The 19,954-nt window shown below is 60.0% G+C and overlaps 1 protein-coding gene across 10 annotated transcripts in view; it reads right to left on the bottom strand.

Moving 5' to 3' along the window:
• The window catches only part of DGKD (diacylglycerol kinase delta), a 118,224-nt gene that overhangs the window by 17,259 nt on the left and 81,011 nt on the right, over positions 1-19,954 (bottom strand). For 9 of the 10 annotated variants that reach the window (XR_014830257.1, XM_021075023.2, XM_085000719.1 and 6 more), the window contains 15 exons: positions 19,715-19,847; positions 18,673-18,779; positions 18,236-18,361; positions 18,036-18,138; positions 17,181-17,343; positions 14,796-14,904; positions 12,269-12,408; positions 11,276-11,360; positions 10,057-10,151; positions 9,856-9,955; positions 9,492-9,777; positions 8,071-8,214; positions 6,455-6,583; positions 4,305-4,401; positions 1,061-1,171 (listed from right to left, as the gene is read on the bottom strand). Coding sequence is in view for 8 of the 10 variants with exons in the window: in XM_021075023.2 (XP_020930682.1) it covers positions 1,061-1,171; positions 4,305-4,401; positions 6,455-6,583; positions 8,071-8,214; positions 9,492-9,777; positions 9,856-9,955; positions 10,057-10,151; positions 11,276-11,360; positions 12,269-12,408; positions 14,796-14,904; positions 17,181-17,343; positions 18,036-18,138; positions 18,236-18,361; positions 18,673-18,779; positions 19,715-19,847 (1,928 nt within the window). In the remaining 2 variants the exon portion in view is untranslated. Of the gene's footprint in view, positions 1-1,060; positions 1,172-4,304; positions 4,402-5,671; positions 6,584-8,070; positions 8,215-9,491; positions 9,778-9,855; positions 9,956-10,056; positions 10,152-11,275; positions 11,361-12,268; positions 12,409-14,795; positions 14,905-17,180; positions 17,344-18,035; positions 18,139-18,235; positions 18,362-18,672; positions 18,780-19,714; positions 19,848-19,954 lie in introns of all 10 variants that reach the window. The other variant, XR_014830258.1, reaches the window with a different exon arrangement.

Here is a 19,954-nt window from a genome sequence, read left to right as displayed (position 1 = left end):
TCTACAGCGTACGTGGCGGTGGTCCTCAGGCAACACCTCTTTGCCAGGGTTCCCAATCGCTTCTCCAGGGCACATTTAAGGAAATGGGGTTTTCTAAGCAGACCCCAAAGAAATAAACTCAGGGAGGTTATACCAGGTTCCAAGGGCCTAACTCCCTGCTCCTCACCCATTAGCTCTGTTAACTGACACCGTTTCATGCCTTTTAGCTGTGTCTGGACTAACGGGCATCTTCATAGGATTAGGGTCCCCCAGGTGCTGTGGCAGGAATGCCCTGAGGACCACTGCGCTGGCTCTGCCTCCAGGGCCCCAAAGCCCCGAGGTCTCTGAGTTCTTACGCTAGTTATGTCTTCTTGGAAAGATCTCACCACAGAGACGTGGGGGGACCACCAGGCAGCCCTCGGGTGTGAGTGGGACCCACTTCCTCAAGTGACAAGGCCTGGGCGGGGGCAGGATGCGGGCTCTAGCCAGGGACCCTCGTGCTGCGTCAGAGGCTGGTCTCTGCCCTAACTCCACGCAGCCTCCCCCCCACACCAGCTCTGGAAGGTCACGGCTCCAGGTGGACAGTAACTGCCCTCCTCCATTTCTTTTCTTTGTCTTTTTTTTTTGCCTTTTCTAGGGCTGCTCCCGCGGCATATGGAGGTTGCCAGGCTAGGGGTCTAATCGGAGCTGTAGTCGCCAGCCTGCACCACAGCCACAGCAACGTGGGATCCGAGCTGCATCTGCGACCTACACCACAGCTCACAGCAATGCCAGATCTTTAACCCACCGAGCAAGGCCAGGGACCAAACCCGCAACCTCATGGTTCCTAGTCGGATTCGTTGACCACTGCGCCACGACGGGAACTCCCCCTCCTCCATTTCTCTCCATCCTCTTCCCCCGCTGGGAGAATGAGCACACGGGGATTCAGCAGAGAACTCCAACAGCCCCAGTGAAAGCCCTGTGGCCCCATGGCACCTGTGTCACGAGGCGTTGGCTCTGTGTCAGGGCTGTGCCCGCCCAAAGCCGCCCCAGAGGGAGACGCCGAAGAAGAGAAGGACGGAGGACACGGGGCCGCACCCACCTGCACTTCTCTGGGTGCTCGTCACGCTTGTGGTTGAAGTCCAGGGAGATCTTCGCATCCAGGCCGATGCCGAAGTAATTGTTCATGACGCACTTCTCCGTGTAACACTCTCTGCAAGGGTGGGTTCGGATCAGCTGGAGCAAGCCTGCACACCCCGGCCTCCGAGCACTCCCTCCTGAGAGCAAAACTCAGGCTTTGTGGCTAAGAGCTCCGAGATGCCATCCACATTCCACGTGATCTACCGACTTACAATGCAGCGCTCAGTGATTTCTCACGTAGTCACAGAGTCACTGCAATCAATTTCAGAACACCTCATCACCCCAAAAAGAAAGCCCATACCCTTTAGCCATCGGCCCCAAGGCCTCCCCAGCCCTGGCAACCACTAGTCTACTTCCTGTCTCTGGATCTGCTGTTTCCTAGAAATGGAATCACACAACGTGTGGCCTTGGTGTCCAGGGCCCGCCCCTGCACACGTCTTCAGGGCTCATCTGCACTCCCCCAGCCCTATTAATGGTCCTACAGAGTCTGTGCCATGCAGGGGGCTCATCCACGCACCCCCAGCCCTGTTAATGGTCCTACAGCATCTATGCCACACAAGGGGCCCCTCCGCGCTCCCCCAGCCCTGTTAACGGTCCTACAGCGTCTGCGCCACGCAGGGATGCACCACATTTGTCCTCTGTTCCTCGGCAGATGGACACTGGGGTTGTTTCACTTTGTGGCCATGACTTGTGAACACTCACACACACGCTTCAGTGTGGACACGTCTTCCTTTCTCTTGTAAGGAGAGTGGAACTTCAGGGCCACATGGAAACTCTGGGTTTTGAGAAAGTGCCAGACTGTGAGGGGTTTTTTTGGCCACACCCACAGCATGTGGAAGTTCCCAGGCCAGGCATCAAACCCGCACCATAGTGGTGGCAATGCTGGATACTTAACCCGCTGAGCCACCAGGGAACTCCCAGACTGTCTTAAAAACGGCTGCACCACCTCACGTCCCACGAGCAACACCAAACCTGATGACATGTGTGGCACCTAAACTCACGAGCTCAAACCCCGATCTCGAAGCGTCCCTAGACCCAATCAAAGCAAAGTCTCTAAGTGTGAAAACATCCACCTAGGAGTTCCCGTCGTGGCGCAGTGGTTAACGAATCCATCTAGGAACCATGAGGTCTCGGGTTCAGTCCCTGCCCTTGCTCAGTGGGTTAAGGATCCGGCGTTGCCGTGAGCTGTGGTGTAGGTCGCAGACGCGGCTCTGATCCCACGTTGCTGTGGCTCTGGTGTAGGCCGGTGGCTACAGCTCCGATTCAACCCCTAGCCTGGGAACCTCCATATGCCGCGGGAGCGGCCCAAGAAATAGCAACAACAACAACAACAACAAAAAAGACAAAAAGACAAAAAAAAAAAAAAAAAAGAAAAAGAAAACAATTCCAACAACAACAACAATAAAAGACAAAAGACAAAAAAAAAAAAAAAAAAAAAAATCCACCTAGCCCCTGTCGCAGGCCCACTGCTGGTAACTCATTTCCTTCCAGCTCCTCCCCCCCAGCCAGGTGGCAGCCCTGCCATCCTCCCGCAGGAGCTGGACCCGTTACCACAGCCGGGGCGGGGGGGGGCACACTTGGAGCTCTGTAAACCCTGGTGAAGGGGAGACCCCAAGCCCCCAGCAGCAAGAAGAGAGGGGCGTTCCCGATCTTCCCACGCAATCTCACCTTGGTGCGTGACCTGGGAACATGGGTTGGGTCTGAGTCCTGCTACCTTTGAGGTTAGCAGGTGTTTGCAGCCGGGTATGAGAAGCAAGGCCGACAGACACGTGTTTTTGTGACACACCTAATCCAAGTGCCCAACAGCTGAGCAAGAGCAAACTGCCTTCTGAGCTGAAGCCCACATGCTGACTGGCACCCAAACGTCCTAGCAGGAAAATGGCAGGGACCTGGGAAGAGGGGCAGGGGGACTAGGCACAGGGACAAGGAGGGGGAGGGGGACTAGACACAGGGACTGGTAGGGGGACGGGGGACTAGCACAGGGACAGAGAGGGGGCGGGAGACCAGGCACAGGGACAGGGAAGAGGGGTGCCAGGCTCCAAGCCAAGGTGGAATGACCAGAACCCTGGGCCACAAGGGTTAGGGTTAGGTGCCCTGTGCCTGGCACCTCACGTGGGGGAGGCAGGGTAGATGGCAGCTGCGCCCCCAGGGGAAGAAGCAGCCTCTCCCTGAAGGAAGGGACCAACAGCCTCTGCTCACACATGCTCACAGCCCAGATCTCGAAACCTCCCTTGACCCAATCAGAGCAAAGTCTCCAAATGCGAAAATGTCACACTTAGACGTTTCTAAACACCTGCCAGGCACAGAACTGCAGCGGCCTCAGACGGCACACAGAGGAGCATCCAGTTCCGGGGCCCCATGGGCCCTGCTCTGGAGGGGCTCTGGCCGTGCGGAGGGAAACGGGAGGGTCAGGCCCCAGCGGGAGGAGCCCGGACGGCGACGGCCGGGGTGTCCACCCGGCCAGCACGGAGCAGGCGTGTGACCCGAGGCCCGTCTCCAGCCAGCAGGCTACCACTGAGCACACTCTCGGCTCTGCTTTCCCAGGCCCAGCGCCTCCGAACCCACATTTCTCACTTACTCTCCGCCACCCGCCACGCCTGACGCAATGGTGGCAACTTTAAACCAACCTCTACCCGTCACTAGCTGCCCAGAACTTGCCATCAGCTGGTGGAAAGGAAAATCCAGAAAGCCGGGCTTTCGAGATACCGTTTGCTCCCATGAAGGCCTCTACACACCAGCGCACAAGCCGCCTGAGCATCCCCACCACCTCGGACGCTGGGCAGAGGCCGCAGCTCGCAGCCGGACTCTAAGCCAGGACGGCGGCTCCGGGGTCAGCGGGGTCTGCAGGGGCGCGCGGCAGCAGACCCGCGAGAAAGAAGGCGGTCAAGAGCGCGGGGCCGGCAGGGACACGGGGGAGGAGGACGAGGACCACAGCCGTTCCCGCAGCCTCGGGACCGCGCAAACCGCGGGGCGCCAGGCCCGTGCAGCCAGGGACGCACCAGGACAGCCGCCCCCCGGTTCCAGACACCCCCGCACACACGCGGCGCCAGGCCGCACCACCTCCCGCTCCTGCTCATCGGCGCACACCCGCTGGAAACGGACGGCCCCGACGACTGCTGCCCAGTGTCTCTAGTTAATTCCGAACCAGTTTTCTAGGCGCCAGCATTCAGCTGGCAACATGCCCGCGTGGTTCACCCCATACTCACAAGTTTTCGGGTTCCGAGTTAAAGGGGTCCGCGTTAATTAACAAGCGACTGATGACTGAGCCTCCAGGCAAGGAAGCCGACAGCCCGGCCCGAACACCTGTGACGGGAGAGCGGGAGAGGGGACGCCCCATTAGGAGAGGGGACGCCCCATTAGGAGAGGCCGCCCTGTCTTTGAGGCTGAAGGAGGCAACTTCTTGAGAAGTTCATTACAATGTTTCTAAAATAATGTATACAAATGTCCAACCTTTGGCAACTAACAGTCTCAGGTCAAAAATCACTAACATAGGAGTTCCCGTCGTGGCACAGTGGAAACGAATTCAACTAGGAGCCATGAGGTTGCGGGTTCAATCCCTGGCTTCGCTCAGTGGGTTAAGGATCTGGCGTTGCCGTGAGCTGTGGTGTAGGTCGCAGACGCGGCTCTGATCCCGCGTTGCTGTGGCTGTGGTGTAGGCCGGCAGCAACAGCTCCGATTCGACCCCTAGCCTGGGAACCTCCATATGCCGCGGGTGCGGCCCTGAAGACAAAAAGACAAAAAAAGAAAAAAAATCACTATCATAAATCCATATTCCCAGAAGAAAAATAAACACTGGCTCATAGAAACCAACACCTATGAGACACATTAGAAAACAGCTCATTAAAGACGGTTCTCAGAGTTCCCACTGGGGCTCATGGGTTAAAGACCCCATGTAGTCTCTGTGAGGTTGCGGGTTCAATTCCTGGCCTCGCTCAGCGGGTTAAGAATCCAGCATTGCCACAAATGGCCACGTAGGTCATAGCTGTGGCTCAGATCCAGTGTTGCTGTGGCATAAGCGTTATGTGGCAGCTGCGACTCAGATTTGACCCCTGCCGCAGAAACTTCCATATGCCACAGGTGCAGCCATAAAAATATGTACACAGCTCTCGCTGAATTTAAGAAACTCCACCGAAATGATCTCTTACTACAATTAATCTTAGGATCCAGCTGTACAACTTTATAAGGATGAATTTATGAGAAAAAGCTAAACATCAAGGGACAGTCTAGGTGACCAGAACCCTCAAGATACTGCCACCAATTTTAAAAACTTAAATCATGAACAGTAAGGCTGGGATGGAGCCCTACTTTTGAACATTCTGCCAATCCATCCCTTCCAGTAACACCTTCGTGGCTGATTTTCTTTCTCTCTCTCTTTTTTTTTTTTTTTTTGTCTTTTTAGGGCTGCATCCGCGGCATTTGGAGGTTCCCAGGCTAGGGGTCCAACTGGAGCTACAGCTGCCAGCCTACCCCACAGCCACAGCCACGCCAGATCCAAGCCGCATCTGCGACCTACACCACAGCTCACGGCCACGCCGTCCTTAACCCACTGAGCAAGGGCAGGGATCAAACCTGCGTCCTCATGGATCCTAGTCGGATTCGTCTCCACTGAGATACAACAGGCACTCCGCACCTTTGCTGCTGACTAACCTCAACCATCTTAACCTCTTTTCCCAAACACCTGTGGAATTTTCTTTCTATTCAGTTGAGATTCACACAGAAACTGCCAAATCACTGACAGGAGCAGCGTGAGCTCTACCTGGCCCAGGAGGCCGCGGGAAGCTACCTGAAGCTGGCTCAGGGAGTCTGACCAGCACTCTCAACCCCCGGCACCATTCCTTCCTGCTGAAGACACGAGTTCTCACGGTGTGAGAGGGAAGAGGGCACAGGAGCTGCCAGACTTTATCCTGGGCAAACTGAAGGCAAGGCAAGGGGACCAGGCCCGACTCTCCTGGCAGCCAGCTATGCTCCCCCCGCAATCATGCTGGGATGACAGGGCGGCTCCCCATCTTGACCTGCTGGCCCTCCCTTTCCACTCGGCCAACTCCTATGTATCCATCAGCACCCAGCCTGGGCATCACCTCCTCAATGACATCTTCCTGGCATCCCAGGGCAGAGATTTGGGTGCCCTGTGCCCTTGGTAATAAGTAAGGGCCCTTCCCATGCTGATACACCTTGGAAACTCTGCCTCTCTCTCCTACGAACCTATAAACTCTTGGAGGACAGGGGACCCAGCCTTATCCACCCCTTAGACCCAGTGCCAGGCAGGGTCGGAGGGTAGCACCCTGCCTGCTCCCCTCCCCAAGACACACAGGCGCTCTGGAGGCTGACGCTCCTGGCCTGCAGTGGGGACACTCACTCGGGAACAGGATCTTCGTGTTCAGAGCTGGCAGGCCGTCCCGGTTTCCTGACTGTGGAGGAAGAGAGGCAGAACCGCCCAGGGACAAGCTTCCTTTGCTTATCAGTTTTTCGCATGGGGACTTGGACACTATAAAAATGGAAAGCCGAGTATCACTGAACCACTGGGCGCATCCATCAGAGGAATGAGCAGGTGGAGGGGCCGAGGGAGGTGGGGAGCAGTTACACCCACTGCTCAGCCGGAGGCAGAGTGTGCAGGACAAGGAGAGAGGCTCAGAGAGGGAGGAGGGAACGAGGTGGGGTGGGAGGGCCAGTGGGTTTGGACCCTCCCCAGAGAGACACGGGCCACCGAGGGGACTGAGGCTGCACTGGCAAGGCCAAGGAGGGGCAGAGGGGCCTGTGCTCGGGCAGGGGAGCTCTGACCAGGAAAGATGGTGGGAGACACGGAGGCAGCATCTCCCGGGCGTTGGTAAGCGCTGCAAGCGAGGGGACGGCACGGAGTCAGGGGTGGGGCGGGGGTTAAGCCTGTGCTGGGGGCTATTCCAGGGGGTCCGCCAGTAGGGCTGGGTGGTACATGAGGCATCTGGCTGACTATCACCAGGAGGCTCTGAGCCCTGGGTTAGGACCCCGGCGCTCAGGGAGGACACGGGGCCCCGGGTTAGGACCCCGGGTGTTCAGGGAGGACACAGGGGCCCCGGGTTAGGACCCCGGGTGTTCAGGGAGGACACGGGGCCCCGGGTTAGGACCCCGGGCGTTCAGGGAGGACACGGGGCCCCGGGTTAGGACCCCGGGCGTTCAGGGAGGACACGGGGCCCCGGGTTAGGACCCCGGGCGCTCAGGGAGGACACGGGGCCCCGGGTTAGGACCCCGGGCGCTCAGGGAGGACACGGGGCCCCGGGTTAGGACCCCGGGCGCTCAGGGAGGACACGGGGCCCCGGGTTAGGACCCCGGGCGCTCAGGGAGGACACGGGGCCCCGGGTTAGGACCCCGGGTTTTCAGGGAGGACACGGGGCCCCGGGTTAGGACCCCGGGTGTTCAGGGAGGACACGGGGCCCCGGGTTAGGACCCCGGGTGTTCAGGGAGGACACGGGGCCCCGGGTTAGGACCCCGGGTGCTCAGGGAGGACACAGGGTCCCCGGGTTAGGACCCCGGGTGTTCAGGGAGGACACGGGGCCCCGGGTTAGGACCCCGGGTGTTCAGGGAGGACACGGGGCCCCGGGTTAGGACCCCGGGTGTTCAGGGAGGACACGGGGCCCCGGGTTAGGACCCCGGGTGTTCAGGGAGGACACGGGGCCCCGGGTTAGGACCCCGGGTGTTCAGGGAGGACACGGGGCCCCGGGTTAGGACCCCGGGTGTTCAGGGAGGACACGGTGGCCCTGAGTCCTGGGTGCAGGGAGGGCCTGAGGGACGCACAGCCCTCAGGAACAAGGCCCCTCCCTGCCAAGAATCCTGTCCGCCCTGCCAGGCAAACTGCACACATCAAGTGGCCTGTGAACAGGTCATGTGTTAGTGACTTTTTACACCTCCGGGAAGCCCAAGCAACCTGAGAAAGTACCCTAAAGCTGCCTGAGACAAAAAGGCCCTATGGCAGTGCCAGGGGTCCCCGGGCCGCTGTACCTCTGCGGAGGCTCCTGCCCTTGGCGGCGCCCTCGCCAAGGCTCGTTCTGTCGTCCGGCTTCAGGTCCTTCTTCTCCTCTGACTCCGACAGACCTAGGACGAACCCCTCCTGCTCCTGGGTCTGGGCGTTCTGCTCATCGACAGCTGTGCAAGGAAGGGTGTTTGCGGCTGAGTGAGTGGATGTCAACCCACGGACACAGCCAGGCTGACGGGGCTCCTGTTGCACACGGACCCCTTCTCATCACTGACTCCCTTGGACCCGCCTCAGTGGACGCTCTGACCCACCCGTGTCCCCTCCGGGCCTGGCACACCTCAGTGCAAGGGGCCACTGGCCTTCGTGCCAACAGGCTGGAGCAGGGGAGGGGAGAGACGGAGCAAGACGGTAGCCCAGAGGGGAGCCTGACGAGGGGCCGTGCCCACGCCAGCGTACAGGGGCGGTCACGACCCTCCTGTTCTCACTGCAAGAAGCAAGTGGATGTGCTCAGAGTGAATAGGGTCAGACGGGGGCAGGAAAGGTATCAGGCAGTTTCTAAGGGGGATGAGAGCGAGGACAGGAGAAAACTCGCTGGGAAGGGCCCTCAGGGCCAGGGTGGGGTTAGAGGCCATGAAGTTCCCAGGTCACTGCAGTTCTTACAGCGGTCTCCTCAAAGCTTAATAGACAGAGTCTAGAAAAAGGGAGCGACCCACCAGGAGAGTCTTTGACCTATGCAGGTGGGCCTCTCTCCCCAGGCTAAGGATGGTCACAGTGCAGCCTGGACCCTGGGCCGATGACCTGCCCAGGCCCCAGACACCCTCCGCCCCTGCAGCTGGCACCTGTCTTGGACGGCACCTGCTGCTCTCGCTTCTCCGACCCCCCCCCACCGCAGCCCCCCCACCAGGACCGGGTTCCGACTCCTTCCATTGCATCGCCTTACGGCCCGTCCGCCGTCTCCAGCCTGGGCCCCTCCCTCCTGGGCACACAGCCTTCTCTCTGCAGCTGTCCCCAGAGCACCTCAGCTCTCAGCACCAAGCCTCTTCTCAGCCCTGGCCCCTCCCCAAGGGACCCCCACATCTAACTGGACAAGGCCATGCTGCATAACCATGCCTGCGGGCTGTGCCCGCTATGGCACAGTGACCACAGCTGAGGGCCCTTCCAGGAAGTGGCCCCGACAATGCCCCCTGTGTGCCCGTGAGGTACCTTTCCACCAGCTGGGGGCGCCCCTCGGCTCTCTCGCCCACTCCGTGTCTCCATCGGGCACAGACCCAGAGGCAGGAGGCGCTGGCCTGAGTCAGGCCGTCCAGAGCGGCTCTGGCCTACACACTGGGTCCCTTTTGGTCTCTCGCCCCATTCCCATGTTTTTGCGGGGGGAAGTGGGAGGGCCCCGCACTGGCCTGAAGAAAGCAGTCCCCAGCTGCCACCCCGTCATCTAGGGACCAGCTACCTTTCTCCGTGTGCTCTATGATCTGACGAATGGCCTTCTTCAGGCTGTTGGCTCTCAGCATGAGCTGCTCCCGGGGCCTGAATATCTGCGGGCGGGCGGGGCACGCCGACGCCACGGTTCGGTCCCCAGTGGAGGTGGAGCTGGGGCCGCAGCCGCTGCCCGCCCCCTCCCCGTCTTCCGCCTCCTCTGCAATGGTGGGGGGCGGCGTGGGCAGGCAGGACGAGGCCTGGGATTCGTCGTCCAAGGTCTTGAGGAGGGAATCCAGCTTCTCCTTCAGGACGGAGCACTGGGCGGGGAACAGAGGAAGGAGTGGGGTGGGTGCTACTCTGCCCTGACCGCCCCCCACCAGGCGCCCGGGCCGCACCTTCCTAGCCATGACCTCCGACTCCTCCGAGCTCTCCGTGGTCTTCTCGTAGGCCTTCCCCACCCGAGCCACGAAGTCCTTCACAGTCTCGCAGAGCACTCTGAGGGAGGAAGCACAGAGAGAGGCTTCTGGACAGTCCTGGCGGGGAGCCAGGCATCCGCGGCGGGGGGCCCCTGGCGCCCCGGGCCACCGGGCACTCACTTGGCCGAGGAAATGACCACCGAGTGCTGGTCGGAGGTCAGGATCTTGGAGAGATGCGCCGCGACCGAGTCTTCATAGAAGAGGATCTGCTGCACCTGCAAGTACCCGACGGCAGCGGGACCGTCAGCCTCGTGCCCGCAAGTGCCAGGCCAGAGCCAGCAAACTGCACCCGGCCCTGCTGCCTGCCCCAGCTCACTCCACACGCATCTGAAAGATCGCAACAGCTTCATCGCGCTGTGGACAAGGGGATCCTGACAAAACGAACGCGCAGATAAAACCACATACACTGCTCGTGCTGCTCTCAAGGCCTGTGCTGACTCGAACCTTGAATCGTGCCTCCTCCTCATGGCTCAGGTGACAGGCAGGGTCTCGGCTCAGGCCCCATTCACAGGGGAGCCCAGCTGGGAACTCGGCCCTGGCCATCTCCAGCCCTCGGCGTAAATCAGCCCCTTCACCACCCTTCCCTGCCTACAGGGCTGGCAGCTCTGACTAACCCTGCCCAATGAGCCCTCTCCTTAGGCCTTGGCTCAGCACCCGCAAACCTTATTACTAGCCAGAGAGCAAATACCCAGGCTTGGCGCACAGAGGCTCCTGCTCTTAAAATGCACAAACCCTTCTCCACTCGCAGGCAGGTCAGAGCAGGCCCGGGCAGATGTGGCCTGGGGGGGCCACGGTTTGCCAACTGCCACAATGGCCCCCTGTCCTTGACCTCCCTGACAGGAGGTGGCCCTCTAGCAGAGGCCCTCTGGGACAGCCAGCGTACCCAGTGGGAAAAGCACAGGTACATGCCCAGTGCTATGCCAGTCTAGGCAAAGCCCAGGCCGAAAGGGAACCGCTAATCACAAAAACCAACATAAAATGAAGAGTTAAACATAGAATCTGCATTAAACTAGCTGCAATGGCAGCGGACGTGGAGGAGATGGGACCAGAGCGGCAGCCTGGGGCTGGGCAGGGGCAATGGCCTTTGAGGGCCAGGAGGGGGGCAGTGTACCTTGGGGGCGGGGGAGTCCTAGGAGGCCATCATCACAAAGGATCCCAAATCCTTGGAAAATCCCGGGAAGCCCCATACGACCACAAAGCCCTCAGGGCAGTCAGAGTGCACGAGGCTCCAGGTCTCCCTTGGCTGACCCTTGGTCTAACCCAAGGCAGGACGTCTAAGGGGGGTGCAAAGGGGTGGGCCTGCCAGTGCGAGCACGGGGTGGCGGTGGGGCGGAAATACCTCGGAGCCCTCGCTCAGGTCTTCGGTGACGGTAGAAGAGGAGGCCGGCCGGGGCAGCTTGGTCTCGTAGGCCATGACGCTCCACCTGCCAGCGCAGAGGCAGCCCCCGCAGGTCAGCCCCGCCCCGCCCCCCACCCCGCCCCGCAGGCCTGGCCCCGCCCCCTTCCCCGCCTCCCGGCCGGGGGGGGGGGGGGGGGGGGCGTGATCTTCGCAGGGCTCGAACTTCCTTTCTAAGCCCTTTATCTTGACTCCCTATTCTGCCTCCTCACTGAGCTGAGAACAAGCGTCAGGACCAGCTGAACACCGAAGCCCCAGCGGAGGGGGAAGGTCCCCACCGCGTTGCTTCTGGGGAAAACGGGCATCTCTCCGCAGAGCTAAAGGCGCTCTCCGGGGTCGGAGCCCTTCCCAGCCTCCAAAGGCACGCGGGCCTCCTCAGCGGAGAAGAACCGGCAGAGGCGAGGCGGCGGCGGCGGGAGGGTGTTCCAATTCACGCCTGCGAGTCACAACCGCGGGATCCCGCGAGGCGACACGAGGCGTCTTCGGCAACACCACGTTCCCACAGGCTGGGATCAGTGAGGTCATAACACAAGCTCGGCACCAAGAGCAGCCCGCTGGAGAAGGGCGCCAAGGTATTTAAACACGGAGAGCAACTGTGCACACGTCAGACCCTTCAGGGACTGCGGGACTGCTGGAGAAGGAGGCTCTGCTGACAGTACCAGACGAGGCTGCAACGCCCAGAGGGGACAGGGCCGCCTTCTCCAGCAGCCCAGGGCACGGGGCCTGGCCCAGTGGGACCTGACCACTCCAGGGCACGCTTCTGTCTGATAGCGCTTCATCATCTGAGCAGATGATGAGCACCACCAGAAAAAGAGAATCCTGGCTCACGTCAACTTTTTCAAGTAGCTGCAGAGAGCCTACGATGTCCAGGGACCCCGGGCTGAGAACACCTGGTCAAGGGGACCCAGGCGGCAGGAGGACGTCCCCACCACTCACCTGTCCAACATCTTGGTGCTGGCTCTTTCCAGCTTCTCCAAGATCTGCGGGAGCTGCGTGTCGTCGTCACAGGCCGAGCCCCAGCCTAACACGCGAGCCAGGTCGTTCCCCGTGCCGAGGGGCAGCACTCCCAGCTGACACTGAGACACAGCGGGCAAGAGGGAACGTCAAACACCCTCCTTCTCCCCCACGGTGCATGAGGTCTGATCTGTCGGTGTGGTGCTCACGTTCCCGGCAGAGCCACGAGGCAGCACGGACGTCTCCCCTGCCCACAGGCCTGCTCCTCAGCTGTAGCCACATCCACATTCAAGCATCCACAGTCTCCCTGACCTACACCCCCCCCACCTGCAGAGCTGTGGCCACAGTCCTCCCCGATGATCCAGTGTCTGAACTCCTGAAGAATCATCCACGACCCCCTTCTGCCTCTTTCTCCACCCACAATAGCACCTCCACGCCACGTTCATCTTCCCCAAACAACCACAGTGTCGCTTCCCTCCTCTAATGGCATCTTCCATGGCTCTGAGTCCTCTGGAGACAGGAGCCAGGACTTCCGAGGTCTGGCCGTCACACTCCAGCACGCCCCAGTGCTACCAAGTTGTCTATGCACCCCTCCACCTGCCGCCCCCAGAGACCCTCTGCAAAGCTCAGGCCCCACCCTCCACTTGACAGTCCCACCCTGAGCCCCCAGGAAATCCCACCTCCCCAGTTCCATGCTTACTAGGAAGCTCCCCAGACTGAGGAGGGGCCCAAGACACTCAGGAGGTGCATGAGCAGACCTGCCCAAGGGACAGCCCCTGGGAGGAGTGGGCAGATGGAGCCCCAAGCCAGCCAAGATGGGCACAGTGACACATACTGCTGTGCTGGGCACTCTAGGGTGGCAGGACCGAGCTCCAGGGGTGAGCCAGAAATGAAGACGGAGGGTGAGGGAAGGCTCAGGAACTACCGTCAGATCTCCAGCTTGGACATCTGGCGGATGATATTTCCAGACTCTAAGGAGCCGGGGATGGGGCTGGGGCTAGGGCTGGGCTGCGAGGGGGGAGGGTGAGGAGGGGGCCTCAGTGTGGGGAATGCCAGGCCTAAGGCCCGACCAGGCACACAGGAAGGTCCAGGGAAAGCCTGGGATTTGGCCCTGGGGGACAGCTCTGAGTCCTGGTCTCCAGGACAGAGGTGGAGCAGGAGCCCTGCACGTGCTAGGAGGACCCGTGAGGAGGAACAGGAAGACAAGGAACACTGAAGGGGACCAGGGAAGGGGACCGGAGGATCAAGGGCCACAGAGAAGCCAGAGGAGATGACTGCTCACTGCACTCCGCTGAATGCATGAAACCCTGTCTTCCGGACTCATGATCATGAACTTGGTAACAATCTTGGAAGTGAACAAAACTTTAAAAATGGCCCTAAGTGTACTACTACGCCAACGCCACCACTAGGGGGCAGTGCTCCCCTTCCTGAGCAACCAGCCTTCCTTGAGCCAGTTACCTGCCCCAAGCGTCCCCTCTCCAGCACCACTCCCGCCAGGATGCCCCACCTACAAAGACCACCCACACACTGAAGGACAAATGACAAACTAGGAAAAACAGGACCAACAGGAGCTGACATCCCTAACATGACAATAATTATTAGAAATCAATTTTTTAAAAGGTAGTTACCCCAACAGAAAACTAGGTTAAAAAGGGCATAAATAGCCGAGTCATTTAAAAATTCATAGTTAATTGAAACATGCCATTTTCTGTCTACTAAGTTGGAAAAAAACTAAAAAGATGTACCATGGATAGCATATGGGAAAGACAGTTTTATGAGCATCCGGAACAGCCCTGGAGAACAGTTTGGCGATACCTCCCAAAATTTAAATTGGGGTGCTCTTTGAAGGAGAACATAACTGGGACGGTGTGTACGTGGCTTTCACCAGTGCTGCCTTTATGAAGGAATCTAAGCGGCTGTCACTGGGGGAGGCTGGCGGAAAACCGTCACAGAGGTCTGCTTTCACTGATGGGTCGAGAGGTGCCCACAACGTGCTGATTAAACCCTGACTGAGAACATACAAAACCAGCATATACTATGCTAGATGAGCATGAGCTCATTTCAATTCAAACCGCATTACGCACAGGACTATATGTATTTTGATAGAGGTCTGAAGGATAGTTACTGAAATAAATGTCAGGAGTGGTTAATCATGGGGGGGCGGAGCTGGAGTAGAACATCTATTTTTAATACTGAAAACAAGAACCAAAGGAAACCTAAGTCCAATGAGCCCTAACTCTGACCTGAAGTTCAGTGCACCCTGACCCCTGCTCACCAGCAGCAGGGTCAGGCAGGCAACGATGTCACTGCCCACCCAGGAGCCACCCAGACCTGCCCGAGCCAGCTCCTGGGAACTGGAGCCATCTGTGTCAGCCCCCATCAGGCTACCGGCTCTTCCCTCCAGGAGCTTCCCGAGGGGATGTGGAGCATCACGGAGACGACACTGCCTCTCTGTAAGGGTGGCAGTGCTCTCTCTCCCCTGGGGCTGGGCCCCTCCACACCCAGGTACCTGCTTGTGAAGGTTGAGGCTGTCGATTTCAGAGAGGACCCAACCGACACTGCCATCCCCACCGCACACCAGAATCCGGAAGGTGTCAAACTTCTGGAATAAGCGTAAGCTGCAGAGAAAACAGACACCGATGAAACGAGGTCCATTCTGAGGGACAAATGATGGCCAGTTAGTCCCAGGCTGAGAAGCCCCCTCCTGTGAAAAAGCCTCTCAGAGGCCAGAGCCCAGCTGTGTGCTCAGGCTCTGCCCACTGGGGCCGCCAAGCACCTGAGAGCAAAGGCCTCCCACCCGCAGCCCCTGGGCCTGCGCTCAGCCAGCTCCCACCCACGTCACGCAGAGCCCGTGCTGCAGGACCTGCACTTCACCTGCTCTCGGGGTCACTCCGTCCCCCCAGGCAACTGACCCCCGCCCCCCTCGTAACTCCATCCCCGTCTCCTTCCTGGGCTCCTCCCAGTCATCCTGCCCCTTGCTCACAGAGTCCCTCCCAGGACACCCCGCAGCCATCTGCTCACTCCCCGGCCTCCTCCTGAGTGGCCTACCAGGCACTGGTGACCCCTCGGCTTTCCTGGAGGGCAGCACTCGCACCTGTCCACCAGAGCGTGCGGCACCCTCGCTCCTCCTAGGTTTCCTTCCCGGAGAAAGGCAGCGCCGCCACCAACCCAGTTGGCGGGCTGGCCCCGGGGCCCAAGTGGAGGCCATCGCCTCCTCTCTGCCAGTCCCTGCAAGGTCACCTGCCTGCCCACATCTCCTGTAGGACAACTCCACTTTGTGCCACGTGTCACCTTCCCAAGACCAGTCTTGCCAGGTGTCTGGCTTTGGAAGCTGCCACTCAGCTCCAGAAAAGGTTCAAACCTTGGGGCCAACAGCTGCCTGCCATCTGCCCAACTCCTGCTGCCCCACCTCAGCACTCTCACCTCTGCGTGAGTGCCACCTTCTGCCTAGAGGGCTGTCCCCCGGCTCTGTCGCTGTTACAACCAATTCTGCCCACAGGCTGGCTCAGCAAAGAAACTGAGACCCCTGTCCAAGCCCCTCCCCTGGGTTCCCAAAGGACCTGCACACCGCGCAGCCAGTGCGACAGACCGCCCGGCCTGGCCGTCTCCACCAGCCCCCTGCAGGCAGGATGCCACCTTAATCGGCCTTGCATCTGGCACAGCCTGAGCCAGGAAGGCTCGAGAAGCCTCAGACAACAAACAGGAACGGGGGACAGGGCACACAGCTCGGGGCATAAACAGAGGGGGCCTGCAGCAGCCCCTGGCCTTTGGGGTGGGGAAGAAACAGCCGCACGTGTCCTCCGGGAACACTAACCCTGCGCCAGCCTCTGCTCTCTGGAGAAAGGACATGGGACCAGAATCAGGAAACGAAGCGGCAGCAGTTTTGTTAGGAACGGCATGAGGGCAAGACCGCTTCCCAGAGGCGGAGCTCACCAGGCAGGCCCTGCTGCCCTCGGCGGGTCAGCGCCCGTGTCGTCTGCCCTCGTTCTCAGCACCTACGACGTCCTGCGGGCCGTGCACGTCTCAGAGTCAACGTGCGCTCACTGCCCAGTCCCCTGCACGGCACCCGCCCAACGCCACCCCAGGGCACTTCCCGGAGGCCTGGCGCCACAGGAGCAGCGGCTGGCACCTACACCACAGGGCTGCGTGGGCCCTCCACTGGGAAGGGGGAGCCCGGCCCCAGGCTCACGTCACAGCAGCCCCGGGCTCCAAAGACACCGCTCCCAGGAGGCTGCCAGGAGCACACGCCGGAGCCTGGCTCCTTCCCCAGCACCATCCTGCACAACCTCCCTCACCGCCTGGGCCTCACGGTGCTCCCACCTCAAGCTGGGCCTCCAGAGAGGAGGGAGTTCGCGCAAAGCCAGAATTTACGGGAGCAACGTTTTCCACAAATCTGTGAAACGTACACAACCAGAGCAACACACGTCGGAGCTCGAGCTCTGCCCCGTACACTGGGCCTTGCACACCTGCATGCCTCTGCACCTGCAACTGAGCCAATTCCCGTGCCCCCAAAAACAGAAAGCCTCCTTTCTGGCCCCACTGGGGAAAAGCTTTCTCCTCAATACCGAGCAGCCACGTGAAAGAACGAGGCAGATCTGTAACCACCGCCAGCAAAGCAGGTCCGCACTGTCGTCTGCTGTAAAAAGCGCACTGCACGTCAGCAGGTCACCCAGGACCCCCTCTGCTCTAAGAGTCTGCGCGTGCGCACAGCGGAACCTCGCGTGGGCAAGTCAGAAGGACACGTTAACTCTGAACCATTCTGGTGGCACCTCTGCCAGGGGAAATCTGGGAAGAGGACAGTTCGAGAAAGAGAACTTTTATCTATTTAAAATTTTCCCTATCTTTGAATCTTAAAATGAGCATGCATTATCTTCAGTGTTTACATGCTTCCTACCCGAGGTGGGGGCCTCCGTTCATGAGGTCAAAGACCTGGGCCGGGTTCAGCAGCTGCTTGAATCTTCTGAGGAACTTCACACCCTGGTTGTCCCCGCTTTTGGAATTGACGAAGACCAGCAGTGGACTCGTGCAGGACGGAGGACATGTGGCCTTCCAGAAGCCTGGTGTGAGGATGGAGGAGGACGGGAGAAAACGTGAGAGCCGGGAAAGACAGCCGGGCGCGCGCAGTCGTGTACCGAGCAGACACCCGGTGGACCCAGAACTCAGAGCTGCACGTCCAGGAGCCAGCCCGAGGCTACGGCTGTGGCCGGTGCAGGGGGACGCAAGGCCCGCCGGGCTGACCTCACCTTTGCAGGACTCTAAACGTCAGAGGCTGCTCTCAGCCTGGCACAGCGGAGCCCCTGAGGGCCCACCAACGCCAAACGTGCCATCGGGCACCCACTGGACAAGCCAGAACAGGGACAAGAGGGTAAGAAGAACCGCTACTAGTATGACGGGGTCACTCTGCTGTAGAGCAGAAAGCGACGGAACATGAACCCAAAGACCCACTACGAGATGCAGCCTAGCTGATGGACAGCTCGACCTCAGCGGCTCACGTCTGATGAAGCAGCAGCTGAGACTCTAGCACCAAAGGACCTACCACCTTCGAGAAGCCCGTGGTCTCGAGTCCAAGGTGCCCAGCAGCCCAGCCATGAGGACACCGTTTACCACCTCAGTACACAACTGCCCTCCCCCCAGTGCCTGAGCCCGACCTCGACCTCCCCCCGACCACACCTCGAAGTCACCAAGATGACCAATTCCAGAGTCGGGGTGGAGGGGGGGCACACCGAGCAGGAGAGCAAGGGGCACCCACCGTCGGAATCGATGCTGTTGAGAGCGGTGGGCGGGATGACCGACACTTTGCACAGGCCCAGCGGGCACTTGGTCACCAGGGAGTCTTTACATGCCGTGTGCACCTGAAACATGGGCCCACGGGTCACAAGGGGGCGCTGGCCTCCCTCCCACACACCAGACGCCGCCCCCCCGCCCCCCCGGGCAGCCACGCTCACTCACCATGGCCTTGCACCAGAGGCAGCGCCAGTCCTGCAGGCGCAGGACGCTGCCGCAGGTCTTGTCACACACCGTGCACTTGGCGCTCACGGGCAGGTTCCCCTCCAGCCACTGGTGAGGCATGGCAATCTGCAACCACGGAGAGACACACTGGGGGCGCCCCGCAGCCCTCCACGCGGCCCCAGGGGGTCCTTGGGGCAAAACGCTCCAACGTGGACTCCGCCAAGTCACTCATCTCTGCTCGCTTGGGTGGAGCGGGCTCTGCAGGGCACTGTCCACACCGCCCTCCCCCGACCCCCGGCACCCATGACGCACAGCTCAGGGGGGCCCCAAATCCCAGCGTGACCAACTCAGAGGAAACCCTGCCCTCTTTCCGCTCCAGGAAGAGAACCGAGCACAGGCCCACGGGGGGAGGGCTGTGCGGGGTCCCCTGTGCCTACCCCGTCCTCGTCCTCAATGATGTCCTTCCCGATGGAGGCCAGCGTGGTCCACTTGCAGTTGCTGGTGGCTCGCACAGCACAGCGTTTGTGGGCCTTAAATTTACACACTGTGAGAGAAGGAACACGTTAACCTGGGAGCCTCGCGTCTGCCGGGGCCTCCCCTGCTGGAGGAGGAGGCGGGCTGGGGTGAACGGTCCTGGCTGCCTGGGAAAGCTGGGGCCCAGCAGGTACGGTTGGTCTGGTTATAAGCTGAACCACCAGGATACGCGCAGAGACTGATCACCGTGAGCCTAGGAGTCCCGTCTGGCCAGGGGGTGCCCGGCTTTCTGTAAAGAGCCAGAGAGTAAGCAGCTTGGGCTTGCGGACCAACTACCCAACTCTGCCCTGCAGCACGCTGGCCGCAGTGGCCGCACGTCACATGTGGACGCTGAAGTTTAAATTTCATGGGATTTTCTGCATCACAAAACAGGTGTCTTCTTTTGCTATTTTCTAATCTTTCAAAATTGTAAAAAGCATTCTTAAGCTCACAGCCTGTATGAAATCAGGCAGCAGGTGGGACCTGGGCTGGAAGCCACAGTTTGCCTTGCTCTGCTCCTGCCCAAAAACAGGCCCCTGCCCTCTAGAGCCAGGGGACAATTTTTGATCCACAAGCCAGGGCAACCCAGAGAGAGAGAGCCACCGCAACCCAGAGAGAGGGGGCCACCGCAACCCAGAGAGAGGGGGCCACCGCAACCCAGAGAGAGGGGGCCACCGCAACCCAGAGAGAGAGGAGGGGCCACCACAACCCAGAGAGGGCCACAGACGTCTTACACCTCTTCTCCCTCTGTGTCCTCTGGGTTTCTTCCCGTGTCTCATTACTAAGCCACCCTGTCCCGTTACTAGGAAAATAATTTGTCAGAGACTCCTCAGGAGACAAAATAAGGAGAGGGTCATACAAACACTTTCCTCCTGATGGACCTGTGGTGACCACGTCTGAGTCTCCAGGGCTTTGTCCCATCAAACCTCAGGCCACCCTCCCCAGCAGAAAGCTCGTCATCCGTACCTTCACAGGACAGCCCGTGGGACGTGACCCCAGACAGAGCCTCGCGACACACGTTGCAGTAGGTCGGCCTCGCATGGGAACAGGCGTACCAGTTGTGCATCCCTGAGAAATGGTCCATGCTGTACTGGGTAGGCTGGAGGCACAGAACAAAGACGGCACAGGTGAGACGTCCCTTTGACACTCCTAAACGTGCTGACTTGGACAAGACTCAACGAAGCGTCCGAGGGAGGAGAGGAGGAC

Source organism: Sus scrofa, chromosome 15, assembly GCF_054392235.1.
Source record: "Sus scrofa isolate SSC_HxYL_T2T_F1_AM1 chromosome 15, Sscrofa_HxYL_maternal_Yorkshire_Landrace_v2.0, whole genome shotgun sequence".
NCBI lineage: Eukaryota > Metazoa > Chordata > Mammalia > Artiodactyla > Suidae > Sus > Sus scrofa.
Note: the sequence above shows the minus strand (reverse complement) of the source record. Positions and strands in the feature narration are given on the sequence as shown.